Source organism: Delphinapterus leucas, chromosome 2 (genome assembly GCF_059928025.1).
Source record: "Delphinapterus leucas isolate spDelLeu-1000000601 "Yukka" chromosome 2, BTC_Dleu_Yukka2, whole genome shotgun sequence".
Lineage (NCBI taxonomy): Eukaryota > Metazoa > Chordata > Mammalia > Artiodactyla > Monodontidae > Delphinapterus > Delphinapterus leucas.
In genome coordinates, this window is record NC_143130.1 from 62,252,304 (window position 1) to 62,278,857 (window position 26,554).

The following is a 26,554-nucleotide window of genomic DNA, read 5'->3' on the forward strand; positions in this document are numbered from 1 at the left end:
TTAGTCTTATCTTTCCCGTTGTGATGTAAGCTCTTTGAAGATAAAAATCTCACATATCTCAGAAGAAATTTAACAAATACCTGAAGACTGATAATATCTCTCTTTGGTGATACCATGTAGGCAATAAGGTAGAGAAGGAAGAGTACCAGAATAGAATGCGCAGTCCTAGCTGCCAGTGTGATAACTGATGGTAAATCATTCAGTCTTTTTAAGCCTTAGTTTCTTCATTTATATAATGTGATAAATTGGTGAAGACAAGCCAAAAACTCTGTTAAATAAATGTAATATATTTATAAAACAGTTTTATTACTCTTGTATTTCTGACAATGCCAAGTGTTTTGCAGGGATTCAAAACAGCTTCTTTGTAAAGGTTCTCTCTCTCACTCATCTTTTACCCACAATACTAAACAAAGTACTACGTACATGGCAATAAAAGAATATATTAAATGACTGAATTCCTCTTTGGTTAAAATAGCATAAACAATACGGGCTTAAATTCAGGTAGTGGCAGCACTAATAGAAAGATGAGTGAATGAAATAGATATAAACTTTTCTTGCCAAAATATGAAATAAATAAGGAATAAATACCTTTTACTTTTCCCTGAATTAGTCATTTTGTCCAATGCCATCAGACTTAATTATTTTTGATATTGTACTGACAGTGTTCTAATATCTTTTCCTCTTATTAGAACATTTGTGTCCTAAGAATATCAAAATGTGTACAGCTTCCCAAGCACATCCTATTATTTCAGGCCTCCATGATCTTGTGCATGCTGTGCTCTCCGCCTAGTAGGATTTGTTAATTTGGCAAACTCTGAATCTATCTTTTAAAACCCAATTTAGATGGCATATCCTACAGGAAAGATTCTGTGTCCTCCTATGGCAGTTAATTACTCCATCCTTCATGTTATCTCTGTACTTGGTGCATACTTCTATAGTTATTCTTAGCACATCACACTAAATTACCTCGTCCCCTGTTTAGCTCACCTCTTAATGAATGAGCCCGCTGAGGGTATGGACAATGTTTTATTTCCACAAGTCTACTGCTCAGCACACAACTCTCAATCAGAATTGTACAAACGTCCTAGCTATGTGTGTAAAGGTATAATAACATATTTGGTTGTCACAATGACTGAGGGCAGAGGTATTTAATGGGCTATTATACACCTTGCAGTGTGCAGGACAATCCCGCATTCTGACCCAGTGCCACTGGTATCCCATGCTAGAGTGTGACAATTCATAAAGCCCTTTCCTACATATTAGCACTTCGCCTTCACAACAACCCTGTGAGATAGAAATCTTTCCCCCATTTCCCAGATGAAAAATACTACAGCACAATAAGGTCTTAAGAGACAGGTCTCACATTAAATACTGGCAAAGCTGGTATTTGAACTCTAATGCTCTGGCTCTAAATCCCAGCTGAGTTTAATCCATTAGTGCATTATATTCCCTTTTCTCTAATTCTAAATACAGATATTCCTGGCTTCAGTTCTAGAACTAATCAAGTGGGCAAGTGAATATGTTTATAGAAGTAGATTTTAGCCTAAAATACATTATGTGTTAGACTGTGTACATATTTGTAAAATGTGATATTATAATCTTCATCCTATTTAGGTGTTTCTCAAGAATCTAAGTCCCAGACAGTAACAAAAGAAAAGAGGTTACAAAGTTAGCAAATTGCTACATAGTTCATAATTCTGAAAGTGCTACAGAGTATTTCAGTAGGACTGCTGTGTTACACTGTCTAGAGCACCAAAGGACTTGGTCACAAACTCTACATCAATTGTTTAGTGCATTGACACTTTCCTCACAGAAATACACTGCTGATTTTAGAAGGAAATTAATAAGAAAATAGGATTCACTTAATAGAAATTAGCTTTACAACCATCTTTGCTGGAATGCATAAATTTGAAAAACTGAGAGAGATTTGTATTTACATTAACTCAAATGTCAATGCTGAGAACTATTTATATGAATTTTTATTTTCAGTAAGGCAATAACCTGAACTCTGAATCAATAGCTAGGCTTGATGAAAATGATTCCCTGGAGAAGGCATTAGTGTAAAGGAAATAGCAAGCAAGTTAGAGCCTCAAATAAGTTGTGAGTAACGTCCCAGGAGTTATTTACCAGTGACAGTTCAAGTTAAAGACTTTCTTAAGTAGACACGTAACCAAAACTGTTCAACCAACAAAATATTACCTGAGAACTTTCTACATGGAAAGAAAATGCCTTAATGTAGACTGGCCTAAGAAAAAAGTTTCAAAACTGCAAATTTTATCAGAAAACATGAATCCAGCATCTACCAGTGCAATTTTGGTAAAACAACAACCCCATCTAGAATAAAGTTTTGCATTTCTTGTTGGGAAAGAGAGAGAGAGAGGAATAGGATGATGCAGTGCCCTGAAACTTGCATCAGGTACTTGACTATGTCATGCTTTGGGATAGGTGTTTAATAATATGGAGATATTGTGTGGTTTCCCCGAGAAGAACAAAATTGCAAGTCCAAAAAAAGCTTGAACTGAAATAAGTCAACGTTTTTCTTCCTTCTTTTAAGTACTATAAAAATGACTTAACAAAAAAATCATTTGTCTTTTACCAATGCTATATCTTTCTCCTAGCAGTTGAAACTGCACCGTTAAATCTTAAAATAAAGGCATATTATTCAGTTCTTAAAAATATAATAAAGCTTTACCTTGTAGTATAGGATTAACATTCTGAGCTGCATCATGCTGTCAGGACTTGAGTGGGGGATTGGGGGGTGGTGACTGCTCTTGCAATCTCCTCACATTCAAAACATCTTAACCTCAGCTTCAAAACAGGCAACTGGTTCTAATTTCAGAAGATAACTGGTACACTGATTAAGTTCATCATGAACAAACATTTTTTATTAAAAAGTTGGACTATGGTCCATTATGATCAAGTCTGAGAAAACAGAGTCTAAGAAAATATACTTTTAGTTTTTGTAAAAATAAGACAGTGTTACTGGGATTCAAACTAAGTTCTAATTATAAAGTTAATAATGAGGTAATCAATCTGTGACCCAAGGGCCAACCAAGAAAGTTAACACTTGAGGGCTATAAAGAACATGAGTAGTACTGTTACTTGTTCTTGCAGAACTTATGTATTGTTATTAAAGAACAATACACAATACATTTTCTAATCTGTGATCCTGAAAATAAGCTCTGCACTCTAGAGTATGTTACTTGAAGTGTGCTTACCTTAGCATCCAGGGACAGAACGTTTAATGTATATAATTTTCTATACAGATTCTCCAAACTGGGGTTAGGAGAAAAAAGGAAAGTTCTGCCAGTCCCAGCTTGCAGAAACATTTAATGTTCTACCCTAGAGAACTTGTAAAACGTGCTTTCTCTATTTCTACTTTAAAACGTGGGCATTCATTCATTCTTTCTTGGCATGAAAGAATTTAGAAAAACAATTCTATGAGGTTGCAAGGAAGGTTCTATACCATAGTCCCATATTTTCAAACCAATCTAGAGTTTTAAAAAATCTTTAATATTTGTATTTAAAAGTATCAGGCTCTAGGTTGGAAGGGACAGAAATTTACTCAAAATATGTCAAGTAAAAAGAGGCATTTACCGTAAGGCTGTTGGGAACTTTCACGTGAATCCAGGAGAAAATGAACTACCACACTTCAGGAGGGCAGGAACAATGCCAGCTCTGTGGACTGGGCCTACTCTCATTTCCAGCCCCCTTTTCTCTTATGAAGCAGTTTTGGTCTCCTCCTTTCCCCCCCAACTGGCCTTCATTAGTCCTGCTAAACTTGGAGTGAACATAGCCCTGTAATGACCATCCCAGAAGTTATTCTACATGATTTTTCAAATTCAAACACACACACACACACAAAATAGGTTGGAGTTTTATAATTTTCCAACTGCAAATCCCTGAGAGAGAAACTTGACTGGACCAGTTTAATTTTGGGGGCTGCGTTTTAAGCCTGATACTGCTGGCTGGTCTATAGATTGGCTGCTTTTGAGTCAAATGTCCATTCTTGGTTTAACCAGCTACAGCCATTGGGGGAAACACCCTATGGCATAAAATATAGCTGCTTAGAAGAGGCACAGCTGCAATACCTAGAACATGTAGTATTTATAACACCCAGAAAAAGGGAACAACGAATAGGAATGGAGTTGAGGCGAATATGAAGTGAATATGACAAGCCAAGAAGAAATAAAGGGTAGTAGGGAAGGAAGCTCATGGTGAAAACGGGTTAACGGAGTCTGGATTGTGTTACAAACTGAAGAGAAAGGCAAAGATTTAACAGTAGATGAGCTCCAAAGAGAACAGACACGTGAGTCAAGAGACCAGAATAAGAAGCAAGCTATAGGCCAGGCACACGAGGCCAGGCATCTGAGGAAACTAAGTTTGCAGACATTAGATACGTAACAAAACGTTCCTTTTATGAAGAGCTTACATATACCACCAGGCTGGCTACTCCACAAAGGTAACACAGCAGGCTAGTACTAATGATATTTAGAGTTTAACCCACCTCATTTCCCTGTAAGTTCCCTAAGGACAAGGTCTATTTCAAATGGTTCCTAGATGTGGCAATCCCATTCCCATGTCCATATGTACATACAACTGATCCCAAGAAAGGAATCCCTAGAGAACAGTTTCCCTGGGTATGAGGATCAGAAGCCCTACGTCATGTACCTGCTTCTGGTATACAACGGGATATCCCTTTTCCACTATGAAATGAACTGCATCAGTCGCTACCCTGTGAGTATCACTAGACCAAGAAAAAGGAACAGACACCTTTAGGGATGAAACCTCAATAATCATGGGAGAGTAATTCCGAACACTCTGCCATTTGGAAAGAAGAAACACTCTTTGAAAAAAGAGTAGCATGGCTCTCTTTCAGGTTGCAGTCATGCCCCAAACATTGTTGCTCCTGACCCTCATTCTGGCAGCGGTCACGTACATGGCTTCCGGCGACTGTGAGGAGTGAACAAGGGAAGCCACGCAAAGCATCTGACACAGGGACTGGCACTGAGGATGCTCTCAATAAATGTTAAGTTCTGCCTCCCCACCAACTTGAAAGGATCAAGCAAACGCAATACTGCCAAGTAGATAAATTGCATAAGTTTATGTTATTTTACTTTGGAGAATAAATTTGTGATCTTCCTAGTAAGCAAGGCTCTACCTCACATCATCCTAAGCTTATTTAGTTTTACTGTATTCAGTGACTATTGTTCTACCTGAGACTGATTTACTAGATAGATAAATGTATATACTCTAAAGAAGCAAAAAAGCAACTTAACTTGTTTGATGTGAATAGAGCGGTATACTTTATAAAGGCCACAGCAGCAGGAAGAATTTATTTTTCATCATAGATTAAAACAGGGGTAATATTATATAAACCCGTGTACTCTGATTCTAAAACTGTGATAAGGACAACAACCAAGAATATAGTTGTAGCATTCCCTTTGACCTTTTGAGGAAAGAAGTTATAGATATAAGATATACAAATTCACAGAAGTTTAAAGATGGAATAAAAACATATTGCCTTAAGTCTAGCTAACAGAGTGGTCAAAATCAGTAGGGCCTTATTTGGCTAAGATTGAGATGTGATCATATTTTTAAGTGCACAGAGTCAAGTATTTGAAGCAGTGTGCTCTTTTACTGCTTTACTTCCGTGTCTCAGAAAATGAATTCATTCATGTATTCAAATGATATTTACTAAGATATCATATGATTTATAAGTAATGTATTTACTATGGTCTCTGATCCCAAGGAATTACAGTATCTGAGGAGAAGATAACACAACGAATGGAGTACTTGGCAACATTAATAAAGTGCTAAATTGGACTATTCTCTAAACTGTTTGATATTTCTTCAATGATTTAGATGAAGATACATATCTTTTACAGATCAACTTCAGGAGTGGCACAAAGTTAAAGAAAAAGAAACTAAATTAGATGCCAAATCAGGATCCAAAAAGGATCTTGACAGGCTGGGCCAAAATTAACCAGGATGAAGTTTGGACTTAGGGTGAAAAAAACAAATGACCAAGTAAAATTAATAGATCATAGATTCTTAGAACCCAAAGTGACACAGACTTAGGGATTTAAAGTTCAATAATTAAGTAGGGTAAGTGGAGTCAAGACAATAACAACTACCAAAAAACCCCCATTGATATTAACTGTTTTCTTTGTGCAGAGCACTTAATAAATACACACACTTTTAGCAGTCAACAAGCCCTACCCTACATGGTAGGGTTACCATTTAATTGAAGCTCTGTTATAACAAGTAATTTAGCCCATGATCCCATAGCTACCAAGTGGAAAGCAGAGATTTAAGCTCAGATCTGACTGCAGAGCCTGTCTGTTCTCCATTATACCATGTGGTCTGCACTGCTCCATGTTGATAAGACTACTTACATATAAAAAAATTGTGTCCAGAGGGACAATGGAGGAAGAGAAGCAAGGCTGATGGAGAAGAAAGAGGGGCTGGTTAGTTCTGCTACAGAACAACCTAGAGCAGCTTAGAGAATAAAATAGTTAAGTAGAATAGCTTAACATTTGGCCCCTTTTTTGTCCATGAGTACCTGTCAAGAACTAGAAATACCAGATAAGTAAAAGGCAACCTGGGAAAGACAGCCCAGTATCATTTTTGGTGTTCCAAAAAGTTTGCTGGCTTCTTTATGAAATATGAACATTTACTGCTGCCTGAAAAGGGCTTGGAGATGTGGAATGCCAGCAAGTGTCAACTCTCACTTCTGTTATCATTGCCACTATGTAAATATACAACAAAAACACAACACAAAGTTTAGGTCACAGCAGATCCATCTTCTTATTTACATAACATGGGGCATTCCTTTAGCCCAAAGAAGATGACAAACTATCATTTATTTTCAAATATTAAAAGCTATGTTAAGAGGCAAACTAGTATATATAGAATGTATAAATAACAAGGTCCTAATAGCACAGGGAACTATATTCAATATCCTGTGATAAACCATAATGAAAAATAATATAAAAAAGAATGTACATATGTATAACTGAATCACCTTGCTGTACAGCAGAAATTAACACAACACTGTAAATAAACTATACTTTGATTTAAAAAAAAGCTATGTAAAACAACTGTTATTAGCCTAAACCAAAGAAAAGGTTAGAATATGTCATTCATTGTTTTGTACTTGTTTTCTCCAAGTAAAATTAGGAGGCAGAATAACAAGAGTCATTCCAAAAGTAGATACAACATGAAATGAAAATTGCCTTGTTAAAAAAGAGGGGATATATGTATACGTATAACCGATTCACTTTGCTGTACAGTAGAAGCTAACACAACATTGTAAAGCAACTATACTCCAATAAAAATTCAAAAAAAAAAAAAAAGAAAGAAAATTGCCTTGTTTCATGGTGATCTTTCCTGGCACTGAAAACAATTTTACTGGAGCACATTTGTTAAAAAGGTTGATTTTAGAATACCATATCCCGACCAAGTCCTTTCAGTAATAACTGATATATATATATATTAATTGAAGTATAGTTGATTTACAATATTGTGTTAGTTGTAGGTGTACAGCACAATGGTTCAGTCTTATCTATATATCTATAAATCTATAGCTCTATCTATCTATCTATCTATATCTTCTTTTTCAGATTCTTTTCCTTTATAGGTTATTATGAAATGTTGAGCATAGTCCCCTGTGCTATACATTAGGCCCCTATTGGTTATCCATTTTATACATAGTAGTGTGTATATGTTAATCCCAACCTCTTAATTTATACCTCCTCTACCCCTTTCCCCTTTGGGAACCATAAGTTTGTTTTCTATGTCTGTGGGCCTATTTCTGTTTTGTAAATAAGTTCATTTGTATCTTTTTTTTTGATTCCACATATAAGTGATATCATATGATAACTGTCTTTGCCTGGCTTATTTCACTTAGTAGGATAATCTCTAGGTCCATCCATGTTGTTGCGAATGGCATTATTTCATTCTTTTTCATGGCTGAGTAATATTCCATTGTACATGACAAACCCACAGTTAATATCATACTCAATGGTGAAAAGCTGAAAGCATTTCCTCTAAGATCAGGAATAAGACAAGGATGTCCATTCTGACCACTTTTATTCAACATAGTTCCTAGCCACAGCAATCAGAGAAGAAAAAGAAGTAAAAGGAATCCATGTTGGAACAGAAGAAGTAAAACTGTCAGTGTCTGCAGATGACATACTATACATAGAAAATCCTAAAGACGCTACCAGAAAACTACTAGAGCTCATCAATGAATTTGGTAAAGTTGCAGGACACAAAATTAATACACAGAAATCTGTTGCATTTCTATACACTAACAGTGAAAGATCAAAGAGAAGAATTACGAAAACAATTCCATTTACCATTGCATCAAAAAGAATAAAATACCTAGGAATAAATCTACCAAAGGAGGCAAAAGACCTGTACTCTGAAAACTATGACACTGATGAAAGAAACTGAAGACGACACAAACAGGTGGAAAGATATATCGTGTTCTTGGATTGGAAGAATCAATATTGTTAAAATGAGTATACTACTCAATGCAGTCTACAGATTCAATGCAATCCCTATCAAACTACCAATGGCATTTTTCACAGAATTAGAACAAAAAATTTTACAATTTGTATGGAAACACGAAAGACTCTGAATAGCCAAAGCAATCTTGAGAAAGAAAAACAGAGCTGGAGGAATCAGGCTCCTTGACTTCAGACTATAATACAAAGTTACAGTAATCAGAATAGTATGGTACTGGCACAGAAACAGACATGTAGATCAATGGAACAGGATAGAAAGCCCAGAAATAAACCAATGCACCTATGGTCAATTAATCTACAACAAAGGAGGCAAGAATAGCCAATGGAGAAAAGACAGTCTCTTCAATAAGCGGTACTGGGAAAACTGGACAGCTACATGTAAAATAATGAAATTAGAACATTCTCTAACACCATACACAAAAATAAACTCAAAATGGGTTAAAGACCTAAATGTAAGACTGGATACTATAAAACTCCTAGAGAAAAACATAGGCAGAACATTCTTTGACATAAATTGCAGCAATGTCTTTTTGGAGCCATCTCTGAGAATAATGGAAATAAAAACAAAAATAAACAGATGGGACCCAACCAATGATAATTTGAAAAGGATTCAAGCAGGTTTATGGGCTTTCTCTGTTTCTAAAAAAAAGAAAAATAACCCAGTGAAGACTCAGAAAGGTTGCAAAAATTTAAATTTTCATAAGTGGGTATAATTCTCAATTTCACACAAAAAATTCTGCTGGAAGCAAAATATTCACTCAGAGGGAGTTACCTAGCAATAATTATAGGACAACTGCTGAGGTACCATGTGTAGTAAAAAGGAAGATGGGCAAATTGGTGAGGAAAGAGGATCCGGGAGTTGATTTTTCCACTCACAGAGCTCTGGGGCTGCAGGGGCAGTGAAGCATTAGGCTTGCAGTCATAGGTGATCCACATGATAAATGTTACTAGACAGTGGCTGCAACTTCTCAAATCTTTTCCTGTTTATTGCTGAGAAAAATGAACTACTGTAGGATAGTAAAAAAAAAAAAAAACAAAAAAAAACAGTCTCTCTAGGTAAGAGCCATGAAAGGCCACAGGAAGCAGAAAACAAAATGCGCTAAGGTGGCAGAAGTTTCATGATGATGAGGGCTGGGAGCTCAACAGGGATAGAAGGGGAGGATCTGGGCAAGTTGAGAGCAAAGGAAGTCCCAAGGCCAGAGAGCAGTTAGAAGGAATATGAAAAAGTCACTGACTCAGGCCCACCAGTGTGCTTTGAGTCTACATTTAAATCTAATGTAGTTGTGGCATTTTTCTTGCCTGTCTCCAAGTAAGCAGCATAACCCTAATTCATTAGCCCGGAGAAGTGAGGCTAGTTTAGAAAGTAGAGTCATGATCTTGAGCTGTGCTAAGGACGGACAGGAGAATCTTAGAGTCAATGCTAGATGCCCACAGCCCTGAGTGCTGGCCTCGCTCAGTAAGCAGTACCTGGCTGAAAACACAAACTTATTGGCCTAAGATGAGACGAAGAAACAAACTCTCAATCCTGGCACTGTGGCCAGCTGAGAAGCATTGATCTGGACTTTCAGGATTCCATGGCTCCTTTCCAAAGCAGGTGTGCTACTTCTTACTTAGGTCTTTTTGGGAACTATGGAAACCTCTTCTGTTCCCTAAACAAGAGGCACAAATAAGCACCAGAACATGCCCTCTGCCACAATGACAAAGGTAGCTTTGGGGAAATAGGCATTTCATCTAGGTTACCATTAAGGGAGCTCAGGGTCATGCGTGTTGCAACCTACCAGAAAACAAACAAAACAACAACAACAACAATGAAACCAAAAAAGAAACAAAACAAAAACTATAGGTGCAGTTAAGATGAACAATATGAATTATTAACAGTTATGAAAAGCACTGTCCCAAAGAATCAAATGTCATTTCCTTTCTTACCTCAAACATTTTATTGTATTTCATTCTTTCCTTCCTCTCTCTCTCTCTGACAATTAATATACATTGAGGGCTGACAACATGCCAAGCAACACACTGTCAATAAAGTCTACTTTGATAAGGAGTAGCAACTCTTCTGGGTTAGAACATCTATTTGTGTGCTATAACTGCCCCATGTACGGTTTTCTGCTCCAAAGAAAGATATCCTGACTTTAAAGGACACCTATACCTTCTTTCATTAATCTCTACTTTGTCAGTAGAGCAAAACAACCCAAACTAACTCAGTATCAAAGTCTGTACTTAGAAATCTCTCATGTCAAATAGATAACACTGTCTTGAACCAGGCAAGATTACTACTTTAAAAACTGTCACCTAATATTTATATAACACTTTAAGGTTTACAAAGAACTCTCACATACATTATTACTTCAACTGATCCCCACACTGTGAGGTGAATATGATTACCCCTGTTTGACCAAATGAGGAAACAGATGCAGCAAGATTAAGGCACTTGTCCCAATTCTCCCAACTAGTAACCAGCAGAGGTAAAACTGGAATTCAGGTTTGTTTGACTCCAAAGCTGGCGCTATTTCTATTTTACCAAATGTCTCTCAGGAAGAAAGATAACATACTCTTGGATTTTTTTTTTTCTGTTGTATCCAGCACACAAATGAAGCACTCACTTTTATAGAGCTAATTAAATATTTAAAAGTTTCTCAGTGATATAACTGAACTTTTATCAAAACTTCTCATTTAAACCCTGTAAATAGGAGTCTCCACAATCCAAAAATTGTGCATGTTACAACTCAGGAATACAATACTTCTGAAATAATGCTGTCTGCTACTACATCCTAGATGGCCAGGGACCAAAGGGTGATGTAAAAGAATAAGAAAGTAGATCTTGGGTCTAAAGGATGCACATGATCCTTACGACAGAGCAATTTGCAGTTAAAAGACCAAACTGCAATCCACTTCCCAACTATTTGGCTGGGACTCCAGACTGTGGCAGTCTTGGCCTCAGACTGCTCTTCCTGTACATTAGGGACTTCTTCAAATTTCACAGCTCAGGCCTTTGTCAATGTACTTACCTCCTTTTTTGTATGCAATACAAAAAGTTAGCTATTATTACTACTCATTTCTGTTCAAATTTTGTAAGCAGTTAGAACTTCTCACAAGTTCATCAGTTCTTCTTGATTTAGGATTAGAAAAGGTCACAGACCAAAGAAATTTCCTTCATAAGCCTTTTTAAGCTCAATTTGAGTTTCGTAAATGAAGTCGAGCACCTCTGTTTTTCTCCCTAATGGGGAGTGTAAGCTTTTGCTATTCAAGCCTGAATAAACATACAATTTTCCTGTGGTCCCCCATATGGAAACCATAGGGCAGAAATGACTCACAAGTGAAACGTGAAAGACAGATTAAAAAACTATACTTACTTAGGAGGAATTCGTGAAACTGTGTTCACATTTGTGACTGGGACCACTACTTGAAGAATGTGTTCAAGGGCTGTTAATCCACCAGCAACTTGAAATGCAATCTGATCTGCCACATTCTAAACAGAAATACAAAAAGAAATTAACCCCATTTCCCAGGCATAAAATTATAACCAAATGAAATATTTAGTTGTAGTGTGAAATATTCTGTTGGTTCAATTATTCTACAAACACTTATTGAATGCTTACTCAGTGCTAGGAACTATAGGCCAAAAGTGGTGAACAAAAAATCATAGTTGCTGTCCCCCATGAAGCTTAAAATTTAGTGGATGAGACCCACGTTAATCAAATAAATATAAATAAAACAATTTGAATTACAATAAGTACTCTGAAGAAAAAGGAAAGGTGCTCTATGAGAACAGTGGGGGAATCAGCTGTATATTGGGGAAAGGGGTCAGCACAGGCTTTTCTGAGAAAGTTGAGGTTTTGAGACAGGCAAAAGAAAAGGGAAAGGGATGAAGCACTCCAAGCATAGGAAAAAATCATTTCATACAGAAGTTTTTAGCAACACTTTTAAAAACTGGATTATTTTGTAATGTTAATTACCACTTAACAAGACAAACTGACTTCCACAAAGATTTCCTTTGCTAGAACTTTTTTCTTCAGTAATACAAGATAATCTAATAACTAACCAGTTAGATGTACCTTTTTTAAAAAAGGGGAGACCTTTAAGATGGTGGAGGAGTGAGACGTGGAGACCACTCTCCTCCCTACAAATACATCAGAAATACATCTACATGTGGAACAACTCCTACAGAACACCTACTGAACGCTGGCAGAAGACCTTAGACTTCCCAAAAGGCAAGAAACTCCCCACGTACTTGGGTAGGGCAAAAGAAAAAAGAAAAAACAGAGACAAAAGAATAGGGACAGGACCTGAACCTCAGGGAGGGAGCTGTGAAGGAGGAAAGGTTTCCACACACTAGGAAGCCCCTTCACTGGCAGAGATGGGGGTTGGCGGGGGGGAAGCTTCTGAGCCACGGAGGAGATCGCAGCAACAGGGGTGCAGAGGGCAAAGCAGAGAGATTCCCGCACAGAGGATCGGTGCCCACCAGCACTCAACAGCCTGACAGGCTTGTCTGCTCACCCGCCAAGCCAGGTGGGGGCTGGGAGCTGAGGCTCAGGCTTCTTCAGAGGTCAGATCCCGAGGAGAGGACTGCGGTTGGCTGCGTGAACACAGCCTGAAGGGGCCTAGTGCGCCACAGCTAGCTGGGAGGGAGTCTGGGAAAAAGTCTAGAACTGCCTAATAGGCAAGAAACCATTGTTTCAGGGTGCACGAGGAGAGGGGATTCAGAGCACCGCCTAACTGAGCTCCAGAGATGGGTGCAAGGCGCGGCTATCAGCGCGGACACCAGAGACGGGCATGAAACGCTAAGGCTGCTGCTGTAGCCACCAAGAAGCCTGTGTGCAATCACAGGTCACTATCCACACCTCCCCTCCCGGGAGCCTGTGCAGCCCACCACTGCCAGGGTCCTGTGATCCAGGGACAACTTCCCAGGGAGAACGCACGGCGCGCCTCAGGCGGGTGTAACGTCATGCTGGCCTCTGCCACCGCAGGCTCGCCTGGCATCTGTACTCCTCCCTCCAACTGGGCTGAGTGAGCCAGAGCCCCCTAATCAGCTGCTCCTTTAACCCCGTCCTGTCTGAGTGAAGAACAGATGCCCTCCAGCGACCTACACACAGAGGCAGGGCCAAATCCAAAGCTGAACCCCAGGAGCTGTGAGAACAAAGAAGAGAAAGGGAAACTTCTCCCAGCAGCCTCAGGAGCAGTGGATTAAATCTCCACAATAAACTTGATGTACCCTGCATCTGTGGAATACCTGAATAGACAACGAATCATCCCAAATTTGAGGAGGTGGACTTTGGGAGCAACTGTAGACTTGGAGTTGGCTTTCTGCATCTAATTTGTTTCTGGTTTTATGTTTATCTTAGTTTAGTATTTAGAGTTTATTATCACAGTAGATTTGTTTATTGATTTGGTTGCTCCCTTTATATATATATATATATATATATATATAATATATAATATAATATATATATTATATAATATATAAAATATATATATATAATATATATTATATATATATAATATATATATTATATATATATATTTTTTTCCGTTTTCTCTTTTTGTGAGTGTGTACGTGTATGCTTTGCGTGATTTTGTCCATATAACTTTGCTTTTACCATTTGTCCTAGGGTTCAGCCTGTCGGTTTCTTCTTTTTTTTTTTTTAGTGTGGTTTTTAGCGCTTGTTATCATCGGTGGATTTGTTTTTGGTTTGGTTGCTTTCCTCTTTCTTTTTTTTTTTTCTTAATGGCTTTTTAATTTTTAATAATTTTATTTTACTTTTTATTTTAATAACTTTATTTTCCTCCCTCCCTCCCTCCCTCGCTTTCTCCATTTTCTTCTGAGCTGTGTGACTGACCAGGTCTTGCTTCTCTGGCCGGGTGTCAGGCCTGAGCCTCAGAGGTGGGAGACCCCGGTTCAGGACATTGTTCCACCAGAGACCTCCTGACACCATGTAATATCAAACAGCGAAAGCTCTCCCAGAGATCTCCATCTCAACGCGAAGACCCAGCTCCACTCAAAGACCAGCAAGCTACAGTGCTGGCCACCATATGCCAAACAACTAGCAAAACAGAAACACAACCCCACTCATTAGCAGAGAGGCTGCCTAATATCATAATAAGGTCACAGACACCCCAAAGCACACCACCAGACGCGGCCCTGCCCACCAGAAAGACAAGACCCAGCCTCATCCACCGGAACACAGGCACAAATTCACTCCACCAGGAAGCCTACACAACCCACTGAACCAACCTTACCCACTGGGGGCAGACACCAAAAACAACAGGAACTATGGACCTGCAGACTGCGAAAAGGAGGCCCCAAGCACAGTAAGTTAACCAAAAGGAGAAGACAGAGAAATACACAGCAGATGAAGGAGCAAGGTAAAAACCCACCAGACCAAACAAATGAAGAGGATATAGGCAGTCTAGCTGAAAAAGAATTCAGAGTAATGATAGTAAAGATGATCCAAAATCTTGGAAATAGAATGGAGAAAATACAAGAAACGTTTAACAAGGACCTAGAAGAGCTAAAGAGCAAACAAACAACGATGAACAGCACAATAAATGAAATTAAAAATTCTCTAGAAGGAAGCAATAGCTGACTAACTGAGGCAGAAGAACGGATAAGTGACCTGGAAGATAAAATAGTGGAAATAACTACCCAGAGCAGAATAAGGAAAAAAGAATGAAAAGAATTGAGGACAGTCTCAGAGACCTCTGGGACAACATTAAACGCACCAACATTGGAATTATAGGGGTCCCAGAAGAAGAAGAGAAGAAAAAAAGGGACCGAGAAAATACTGAAGAGATTATAGTTGAAAATTTCCATAATATGGGAAAGGAAATAGTCAATCAAGTCCAGGAAGTGCAGAGAGGCCCATACAGGATAAATCCAAGGAAAAACCTGCCAAGACACATATTAACCAAACTGTCAAAGATTAAATACAAAGAAAAAATATTAAAAGCAGCAAGGGAAAAGCAACAAACAACATACAAGGGAATCCCCATAAGGTTAACAGCTGATCTTTCAGCAGAGACTCTACAAACCAGAAGGCAGTGGCAGGACATATTTACAGTGATGAAAGGGAAAGAATTACAACCAAGATTACTCTACCCTGAAAGGATCTCATTCAGATTCGATGGAGAAATTAAAACCTTTACAGACAAGCAAAAGCTAAGAGAATTCAGCACCACCAAACCACCTTTACAACAACTGCTAAAGGAACTTCTCTAGGCAAGAAAAACAAGAGAAGGAAAAGATCTACAATAAGAAACCCAAAACAATTAAGAAAATGGTAATAGGAACATACATATTGATAACTACCTTAAATGTAAATGGATTAAATGCTCCAACCAAAAGACATAGACTGGCTGAATGGATACAAAAACAAGACCAGTATATATGCTGTCTATAAGAGACCCATTTCAGACCCAGGGACACATACAGACTGAAAGTGAGGGGATGGACAAAGGTATTCCATGTAAATGGAAACCGAAAGAAAGCTGGAGTAGCAATTCTCATATCAGACAAAATAGACTTTAAAATAAAGACTACTACAAGAGACAAAGAATGACACTACAAAATGATCAAGGGATCAATCCAAGAAGAGGATATAACAATTGTAAATATTTATGCACCCAACATAAGAGCACCTCAATACACAAGGCAAATGCTAACAGCGAGGAAAGGGGAAATCGACAGTAACACATTCATAGTAGGGGACTTTAACACCCCACTTTCACCAATGGACAGATCATCCAAAATGAAAATAAATAAGGAAACACAAGCTTTAAATGATACATTAAACAACATGGACTTAATTGATATTTATAGGACATTCCTTCCAAAAATAACAGAATCCACTTTCTTCTCAAGTGCTCATGGAACATTCTCCACGATAGATCATATCTTGGGTCACAAATCAAGCCTAGGTAAATTTAAGAAAACTGAAATCTTATCAAGTATCTTTACCAACCATAATGCTATGAGACTAGATATCAATTACAAGAAAAAAATTGTAAAAAATACAAACACATGGAGGCGAAATAATACACTACTAAATAACCAAGAGATCACTGAAGAAATCAAAGAAGAAATCAAAAAATACCTAAAAATATATGACAATGAAAAAACGACGACCCAAAACCTATGGGATGCAGCAAAAGCAGTGCTAAGAGGGAAGTTTATAGCAATACAATCCTACCTCAAGAAAGAAGAAACATCTCAAATAAACAACCTATCCAGACACCTAAAGAAATTAGAGAAAGAAGAAGAGAAAACCCCAAAGATAGCAGAAGGAAATAAATCATAAAGATCAGATCAGAAATAAGTTAAAAAGAAATGAAGGAAACAATAGCGAAGATCAATAAAACAAAAAGCTGGTTCTTTGAGAAGATAAACAAAATTGATAAACTATTAGCCAGACTCAACAAAAAAAAAAAGGGAGAAGACTCAAATCAACAGGATTAGAAAAGAAAAAGGAGAAGTAACAACTGACACTGCAGAAATACAAAGGATCATGAGCGATTACTACAAGGAACTACGAAATGGACAACCTGGAAGAAATGGACAAATTCTTAGAAAAGCACAATCTTCCAAGACTGAACCAGGAAGAAATAGAAAATATAAACAGACCAATCACAAGCACTGAAATTGAAACTGTGATTAAAAATCTTCCAACAAACAGAAGCCCGTGACAAGATGGCTTCAGAGGTGACTTCTATCAAACATTTAGGGAAGAGCTAACACCTATCCTCCTCAAACTCATAGTAGAGAGAGGAGTACTCCCAAACTCATTCTACGAGGCCACCATCACCCTGATACTAAAACCAGACAAAGATGTCACAAAGAAAGAAAACTACAGGCCAATATCACTGATGAACATAGATGCAAAAATCCTCAACAAAATACTAGCCAACAGAACCCGGCAGCACATTAAAAGGATCATACACCATGATCAAGTGGGGTTTATACCAGGAATGCAAGGATTCTTCAATATATGCAAATCAATCAATGTGATAAACCATATTAACAAATTGAAGGAGAAAAACCATATGATCACCTCAACAGATGCAGAAAAAGCTTTCAACAAAATTCAACACTCATTTATGATAAAAACCCTCCAGAGAGTAGGCATAGAGGGAACTTACCTCAACATAATAAAGGCCATATATGACAAACCCACAGCCAACATCATTCTCAGTGATGAAAAACTGAAACCATTTCCTCTAAGATTAGGAACAAGACAAGGTTGTCCACTCTCACCACTATTATTCAACATACTTTTGGACGTTTTAGCCACAGCAATCAGAGAAGAAAAAGAAATAAAAGGAATCCCAACTGGAAGAGAAGAAGTAAAGCTGTCACTGTTTGCAGATGACATGAGACTATACATAGAGAATCCTAAAGATGCTACCAGAAAATGACTCGTGCTAATCAATAAATTTGGTAGTAGCAGGATACACGATTAATGCACAGCAATCTCTTGCATTCCTATACACTAATGATGAAAAATCTGAAAGAGAAATTAAGGAAACACTTCCATTTACCAATGCAAGAAGAAGAATAAAATACCTAGGAATAAACCTACCTAAGGAGACAAAACACCTGTATGCAGAAAACTATAAGACACTGATGAAAGAAATTAAAGATGATACAAACAGATGGAGAGATATACCATGTTCTGGGATTGGAAGAATCAATATTGTAAAAATGACTGTACTACCCAAAGGAATCTACAGATTCAGTGCAATCCCTATCAAACTACCACTGGCATTTTTCACAGAACTAGAACAAAAAATTTCACAATTCGTATGGAAACACAAAAGATCCCAAATAGCCAAAGCAATCTTGAGAAAGAAAATGGAGCTGGAGGAATCAGGTTCCCAGACTTCAGACTATACTACAAAGCTACAGTAATCAAGACTGTATGGTACTGGCACAAAAACAGAAATAGATCAATGGAACAGGATAGAAAGCCCAGAGATAAACCCACACACATATGGTCACCTTATCTTTGATAAAAGAGGCAAGAATATACAATGGAGTAAAGACAGCCTCTTCAATAAGTGGTGCTGGGAAAACTGGACAGCTACATGTAAAAGAATGAAATTAGAACACTTCCTAAAACGATACACCAAAATAAACTCCAAACGGATTAAAGACCTAAATGGAAGGCCAGACACTATCAAACTCTTAGAGGAAAACATAGGCAGAACACTCTATGACATAAATCACAGCAAGATCCTTTTTGACCCACCTCCTAGAGAAATGGAAATAAAAACCAAAATAAACAAATGGGAACTAATGAAACTTAAAAGCTTTTGCACAGCAAAGGAAAACATAGACAAGATGAAAAGACAACCCTCAGAATGGGAGAAAATATTTCCAAATGAAGCAGCTAACAAAGGATTAACCTCCAAAATTTACAGGCAGTTCATGCAGCTCAATATCAAAAAAACAAACAACCCAATCCAAAAATGGGTAGGAGACCTAAATCGACATCTCTCCGAAGAAGATATACAGGTTGCCAACAAACACATGAAAGGATGCTCAACCTCCCTAATCATTAGAGAAATGCAAATCAAAACTCCAATGAGGTATCACCTCACACCAGTCAGAATGGCCATCATCAAAAAATCTACAGAAAATTAATGCTATAGAGAGTGTGGAGAAAAGGGAACCCTCTTGCACTGTTGGTGGGAATGTAAATTGATACAGCCACTATGGAGAACAGTATGGAGGTTCCTCAAAAAACTAAAAATAGAACTACCATGCGACCCAGCAATCCCACTACTGGGCCTATACCCTGAGAAAACCATAATTCAAAAAGAGTCATGTAGGGCTTCCCTGGTGGCACAGTGGTTGAGAGTCCGCCTGCTGATGCAGGGGACATGGGTTCGTGCCCCAATCTGGGAAGATCCCACATGCCACGGAGCAGCTGGACCCGTGAGCCATGGCCGCTGAGCCTGCACGTCCAGAGCCTGTGCTCCGCAACGGGAGAGGCCACAACAGTGAGAGCCCCGCGTACCGTAAAAAAAAATAATAATAATTAATAAAATAAAAGTAAAATAAAAAAAGAGTCATGTACCACAATGTTCATTGCAGCTCTATTCACAGAAGCCAGGACATGGAAGCATCCATCAACAGATGAATGGGTAAAGAAGATGTGGCACATATATACAATGGAATATTATTCAGCCATAAAAAGAAATGAAATTGAGTTATTTGTAGTGAGGGGGATGGACCTAGGGTCTGTCACACAGAGTGAAGTAAGTCAGAAAGAGAAAAACAAATACCGTATGCTAACATGTATATATGGAATCTAAAAAAAAAAAAAAAAAGTTCTGAAGAACCTAGGGGCAGGACAGGAATAAAGGCACAGACGTAGGGAATGGACTTGAGGACATGGGGAGGGGGAAGGGTAAGCTGGGACCAAGTGAGAGAGTGGCATGGACATATATACACTACCAAATGTAGAATAGCTAGTGGGAAGCAGCCGCATAGTACCGGGAGATCAGCTCAGTGCTTTGTGACCACCTACAGGGGTGGGATAGGGAGGGTTGGAGGGAGACGCAAGAGGGAGGGGATATGGGGATGTATGTATACATAGAGCTGATTCACTTTGTTATACTGCAGAAACTAACACACCATTGTAAAGCAATTATACTCCAAAAAAGATGTAAAAAAAAAAAAAGTCTGTGATAATGATAATAGCTAAAAATAAATAAATAAAAATTTAAAAAGCCACTTCACTTATTTTAGGGAGAATATTAAGTAACCATTTTAGAACTCAACCTATGATTTTTCTATACAACTTCTGATTTGTATACCATTCTTGTGGGAAGGATATATAAGCTCTTTGCATTCCTCTGGCATGGGGACGGCAAGAGTTTTTAAGCATACACAGAATCACTGCATCAAATATGTGAAATACAGGATAGCAACCTGCTATAGGCTGAATTGTGTCCCCACCCTCCACTGAATTCTTATGTTGAAGTCCCAACCCCTAGTACCTCAGAATGTAACTGTATTTGAGGATAAGAAATTTAAAGAGGTGATTAAGTTAAAATGAGGCTGTTAGGGTGAGGCCTTAATCTAATATGACTGTTGTCCTTATAAGAGAACAAGAGAAACCAGGAATGCACATGCACAGAGAAAAAGGCCGTACACAGCAAGAAGGTGTCCAATTACAAACCAAGGAGAGACGCCTCAGAAAAAAACCAAACCTCCTAACACTTTCACCCTGGACTTCAGCCTCCAGAACTCTGAGAAAAGAAACTTGTGCTATTTAAGCCACTCAGTCTGTGGTACTTTGTTATGGCAGCCCTAGGAAACTAATATTCAACCCCTCTATTACAATACCCCCTTATATTTCTTTTAATAGTATTCTACAGTTCATTAAGCCTTCAAATGTCTTTGGAATACTGAGGGGCTTTTTTATTGGGGGGGTACTTGGGGGAGATATATGAGTTATTCACAGGCTCTGTCAAACATGTTTTCCTGATTCTTCTGATGTTCAAAGCACAGTGCTCTGCCTGCTTGATGTGGACTATCAATTATTGGCTCCAGTACATGTCTGGAGTTTGGTAGTATAATATCTTAATCATTCATTTACTCATTCTTTGTGCACAATAAAATACAGTCTGAGACTATAAGAAGTTCATCATGAATCCTAGACAAGACCTCACACTTTTAAGATTAAAAATTAACAATTTATGTTGTTATTAATGAAAAAATGTTTCCTTGCAATAAAACTAACAATCAGAAAATTGAAAACTAGGTGCTCAGTAATTTATTTAAAACCATAATGCTGTTACCATTCTTTCTTCTTGTGCTAGGATGTCAATATAATTAGAAAATAGTAACAACTTTGTATTAGTACGTAGCATACACAGATAAAACTGCACTAATCATAACTATATAGCTGGATGAGCTATGGCAAATTGAAAACACATTGTAATAACTCCAAAATTAAAAAATAAAGCTCTATAACATGCCATAATACCTCTGTTGCCCATCCTACTCATTATCTCTCCGTCTTTCCCCAATGTAAAGGCTCTCCTGACTTCTAAAATCACAGAATCCTCGTTTTCTTTTCAATTCTATAAAAATAGAATCACACTTTATATATTCTATAATATATAATTTTTCTTGCTTGTTTTTCCCCCTAAATTCATCCATATTGTTGCCTGTAGCAGTATCGATTCATTTTCCTTGCTGTATGGTATTCCTTTGTCTGATTACATACCTCAACTTATTTAAATGTTTAACCGCTGATTGACATTTGGATTGTTTCCACTTCGAAACTCTGGACAATGCTGCTTTCAACATTTTTGTATATATATTTGGGCACATGTGACATGCAGTTGAGTATATGCTTAAAAGCAGAACTGCTGGGTCACAGAGTGTGCATAGGTTGTGTTATTAGTTATAGCCAAACAGCTTTCTAAAATATTCAGAACAATTTTTGTACACACTGCAGTGCCATGATGATTTCAGTTACTCTACAATGACACCAAAACTTGCCTTTATCAAGTTTTTTTTTTTAACTTTAGTGATTCTAATGGGTGTATACTCGCTTTTTTTTTTTGGCTGTGCTGAGTCTTCGTTGCTGTATGCGGGTTTCTCTAGTTGCGGCGGGGATGCAGTGAGGCTTCCGTGGTGGTGCAGTGGTTAAGAATCCGTCTGCCAATGCAGGGGACATGGGTTCAAGCCCTGGGGCTACTCTTCGTTGTGATGCACGGGCTTCTCACTGTGGTGGCTTCTCTTGTGGCAGAGCACGGGCTCTAGGCACGTGGGCTTCAGTAGCTGTAGCACATGGGCTCAGTAGTTGTGGCCCACGGGCCCTAGAGTGCACGGGCTTCAGTAGTTGCAGAGTGTGGGCTCAGCAGTTGCAGCGTGCGGGCTCTAGGGCGTGTGGGCTTCAGTAGTTGTGGCACACGGGCTCAGTAGTTGCAGCTCGCAGGCTCTAAAGGACGGGCTCAGTAGTTGTGGCACATGGGCTTACTTTACTGCACGGTATGTGAGATCTTCCCGGACTAGGGATGGAACCCATGTCCCCTACATTGGCAGGCCAATTCTTAACCACTGGACCACCAGGGAAGTCCCTGTATACTCACATTTAATTGAGGATTTTATTTGTCTTTCCCTGATAATGATGGGGTTGAACACATTTTGTTCATTGGCTTTTTTTTATTTTAATTTGAGGTATACTTTACAATAGGGTGAAGAGCTCAGATCTTAAGGATACCATTCCGTTAAATTTGATGAGCACCTATCAAGACCTGAACATTTCCATTACCCTAGAAAGTCCCCTCATGCCCCTTTCACAGTCAATCCCTCCTCCCTGATACAACCACTGATTTGATTTATGGTACCGTAGGTTAGTTTTGTCCACGGTAGAATTTCATATAAATGAGATCATGTAGTACATACGAATATTTAATTTGGTAGTGATTGGTTATCCTACCAGCAGTTTTACCAGAGCCAGGCCTAGGGTATCACGGAAGCATCTTTAGCCCAGGGGAAACGGCAGAGGGGCTCTGAGTCAAGATAGGGAAGCAAACACATATGTACATATCCTTTCTTCTATACTCAAATAGGGATTATAGATAAAATATTTAATAATATGAAAAAATAACCACATTAAAAATAAGTGAAACATCTCTGTAAAACAGGGATGAAAAGCTCATAATAATGCATAGAGCAAGGGTCCAACTTTCAGCAGACTCTTAAAAGAACATTTGCCCTTCTAGACTCTTTCTTCTTCCTCAGCTTTCACACTGATTCAGCCTCCAAGTTCTGATTACTCATCTCCTGTTATGGCCCTTAACTTTTGCCTTTTCTATCCATGTCTATATTCTTACCATGTCAGTTCAGGCTTTCATGGTCTGTTGCTTGAGGCACTGCAGCAACCTCCTAACTAGTATCTCTGGATCCTAGCTTACTTCACAGCACACCATTCTCTAGAGCAGTGCTTCCCAAACACTCTAAGATAAAAGTCAGGTGTTTTTGTTTGTTTCTTTGTTTTTAATATTTTCACTCCATTGTGACCAATAGTTTTGTGAAATATAATACAAATTAAATACTAAACAAATGAGGGAAAAAAGGTATACTAAGTTTGAGCCCACATTTTAAAATATTAGATGAAAGACATAAAATTACTCTTGATTTGTGTACTTATCTCACCATCTTCTAGTGGCAGTAGCCTGGCACTGGCCTGTGGACTCTCTTTTGAGTAGCCCTGCTCTGGATGCCTTTATATGCAATGAAGATAATATTCTCAAGAGTAAATGTGATCATGCCACTCTGTGGGTGAAACATTTGAATGACTGCTTCCTCACTGTCTACAGAATGAGGCCCAAACTCTTTAGCACAATTCTTCAGAATCTGATCCCTCTCTAACAGCTTCCTTCCCTGCCATGCTCCTGCCTCTCTCTCAACCAGATTCCCCATGTGGCCCATGCTGTTTCATGCCTCTGTGCTTTGGCATATACTGATCTTCCTAGAAGGGATGATCCTCTAGCTTTTCATCTTTGTATCCCCACTAAACTCAGAACTTCCTGCAGCCAGGGACCATGTCTTCTTCATCACCATATCCCCAACACTTAGCAGAGGGGAATGTACTCAGAAAATGCTTCATCAACGGTTGTTCGGAAAATGCTTCATCAACAGTTTTGGAAAAGAAGGCGCACAAAGGTATTTTAACAGGATTTTAACTGTGAAAACACAGATAGTCAATTGCTCTGGTATGATCCCAGGATAAAATTCCTGTTACTGCGTGTGCCTAGTGGAATAGTTTTTCATTGGGATTGAGCTTCATGACCAGAGAACAAAATTCAGTTTTTCGAGACTGAAACACATGTTCACCTTGAGTCTCCTTATTAATAGCCAGCAAGAAACTAAATTCTCCACTTGTACTCCGTTTCAATGTAAATCCTTTGTATTTTGATATTTCTTAACTCAAAGTTATGTCATACCCTAAGCCAAGCAGATGCACCAATTGATGCAATCTGTCCACAGAGAAACAAAACAGCACCACTGCTGTTCTCATAGACCTTTCCACAACAAGAGAGAACTGGGTCAACATTGCAAAAGTGTAGGGGAAAAGGACTGAGTGAAAGCAGACCATCTTAATGTACACATCTATGCCTTAAAAACAAAACAAAATAAACTCAAAGCCTTTCATGCAGTGCCAACAACATGGATATGACCTCTTGAAAAACTTAAAACATGGGCTCTAACAGACATTAAGCAGGAAAAAAAAAGCCAATTTCAGGAAGATAGGCCATTCAAAGTCAAATTTTTATTAAAGTATTATTGAAAATTGAAGTTCTAATTTATCAATTGCACCTTTTCAAGGAACTGAAGCAAAAAAAGCAAAACCAACTGTGAAATAAAAAAACTCACAAATTTCTCCCCAGAGAAATCAAGGATGGTTTTGGTCATGTGCACTTCTGTATTACAGATCCAACAAGCCATTTTTGGATTCTCTTCCACAGAGCATGGCCAAGGGGGAACACTGTTCAGTATCCTCCTAACTTCTTCTTCATGCCCCACATCAACTCCTATTCATGCCATCATCTCTGCCCTACCTCAGGGCCCCATTTCTCCCTGTTTGCAAGCTCCTCAAGAGTGGCAGCTGACTCATCTCTGCAGCCCCAGTGATGACACAGAACAGAAATGGTAAATACTTGATGGATGAGTGACTGAACAAAAGGATGAACAAATGAAAAGATCTCTCTCAAACAGCAAAAATGTCCTGTGAGATATGACAGTTTAACACAATTATAGGGGCTCGTGAGCATAACAAGGAGAAACACCTCCCACTGGATCCTATTTCCTAACACAGTGCAAATGAACAGCTCTTCCCTCTCTCTGTACATAAAGGTAGATGAGACAATCCTCTGATAGCCTATGCCTTTTTCACCTCAGGGGGACAGAAAGGGAAACTCAAACTGGCTCAATGATGAGTTGCCCAAATGTTAAAATCAAGGGGGGAAAAAACACCTTCTTAAGCCTGTGGCATTAAATACTCTTTATGCAAATGAAGATCACTTTCACACAGTAATCCAGGTAGACTTAAAGGACGTAGAGAGCCTCTCATTTCTTCCTCCTCTCTTTTCCCACCACACTAGCTTCTTGTGCCAATCACGTGGTACTTCCTATACACTGCTCTCTTTATATTCCTGGATGCCACAGTGAGGCTGGATGCTCCTCAAATACATGGTCATATACTTGTTCCTATCCCTCTCAGTGTCTAGAAAAAAGCAAGTATGCTAAAAATGCTTAACCATAACTATACTCTCCATCCAACCTGCCCCCTTCTCAATTTGTAATGTTCAAATGCTATCTCTCAATCCTTTAGGACCCAGATCAAATCACTCATAAAGTCTTTCCTGATCCCCTCAACAAAAGTCAAAAGGTCTTTGTATTTAACTGTATTTCTCTTATGGCCCTTATCACTCTTGACTTTATACCAGAGCTTTTTGTGTTCATGTGCTACACTGTGAAGCCTAAGCTCTCCTACCTCTGCATTCTCAATTGTGGTCAAGCACAGGATGCACATACTGCAGATACCAAGCAAAGTTTGCTAGCTGATTGAAAATACCTCATCTAGAAAGGTGAACTAGATATTTTTCCTTTTTTCTGTTACCCCTTTTCCAAATACTCTGCGTTCAGACAGAAATTATGAAATTAGAACTTTCATAAATAGCTTTATCATTCTGATTTGAGCAAGAAAAAAATACCTCTGAAGGGGAAATATGTGGCTTTACTTGTGTACCAGACATAACACCTTAATAGCTCTCCCTTCCTTTGCTCTCTCCCACTGTGAGACTGACAACTGACTAATAGGATTAGAGGCTCCATTATAATAACCCAGCTTAGCTAAAGGCCAGCAAAAAATGACAGCTTCAATCTGAATTACATGGCCTAGGAATCCATTCAATTATTAACTAGAGTAACTGTTATTACCTCTCCCAATTAAAGGAGAGGCAGCTGTTAATCTTTGGTGGCCTGAAAAGGCTGATGG

At 38.4% G+C, this 26,554-nt stretch overlaps 1 protein-coding gene across 7 annotated transcripts in view; it reads right to left on the bottom strand.

Annotated features, from left to right (window-relative positions):
- The window catches only part of SCAPER (S-phase cyclin A associated protein in the ER), a 494,989-nt gene that overhangs the window by 143,802 nt on the left and 324,633 nt on the right, over positions 1-26,554 (bottom strand). For all 7 annotated transcript variants that reach the window (XM_030761728.2, XM_022580126.3, XM_022580128.3 and 4 more), the window contains one exon: positions 11,891-12,006. In XM_030761728.2, coding sequence (XP_030617588.1) covers positions 11,891-12,006 — 116 coding nt within the window. The remainder of the gene's footprint in view (positions 1-11,890; positions 12,007-26,554) is intronic.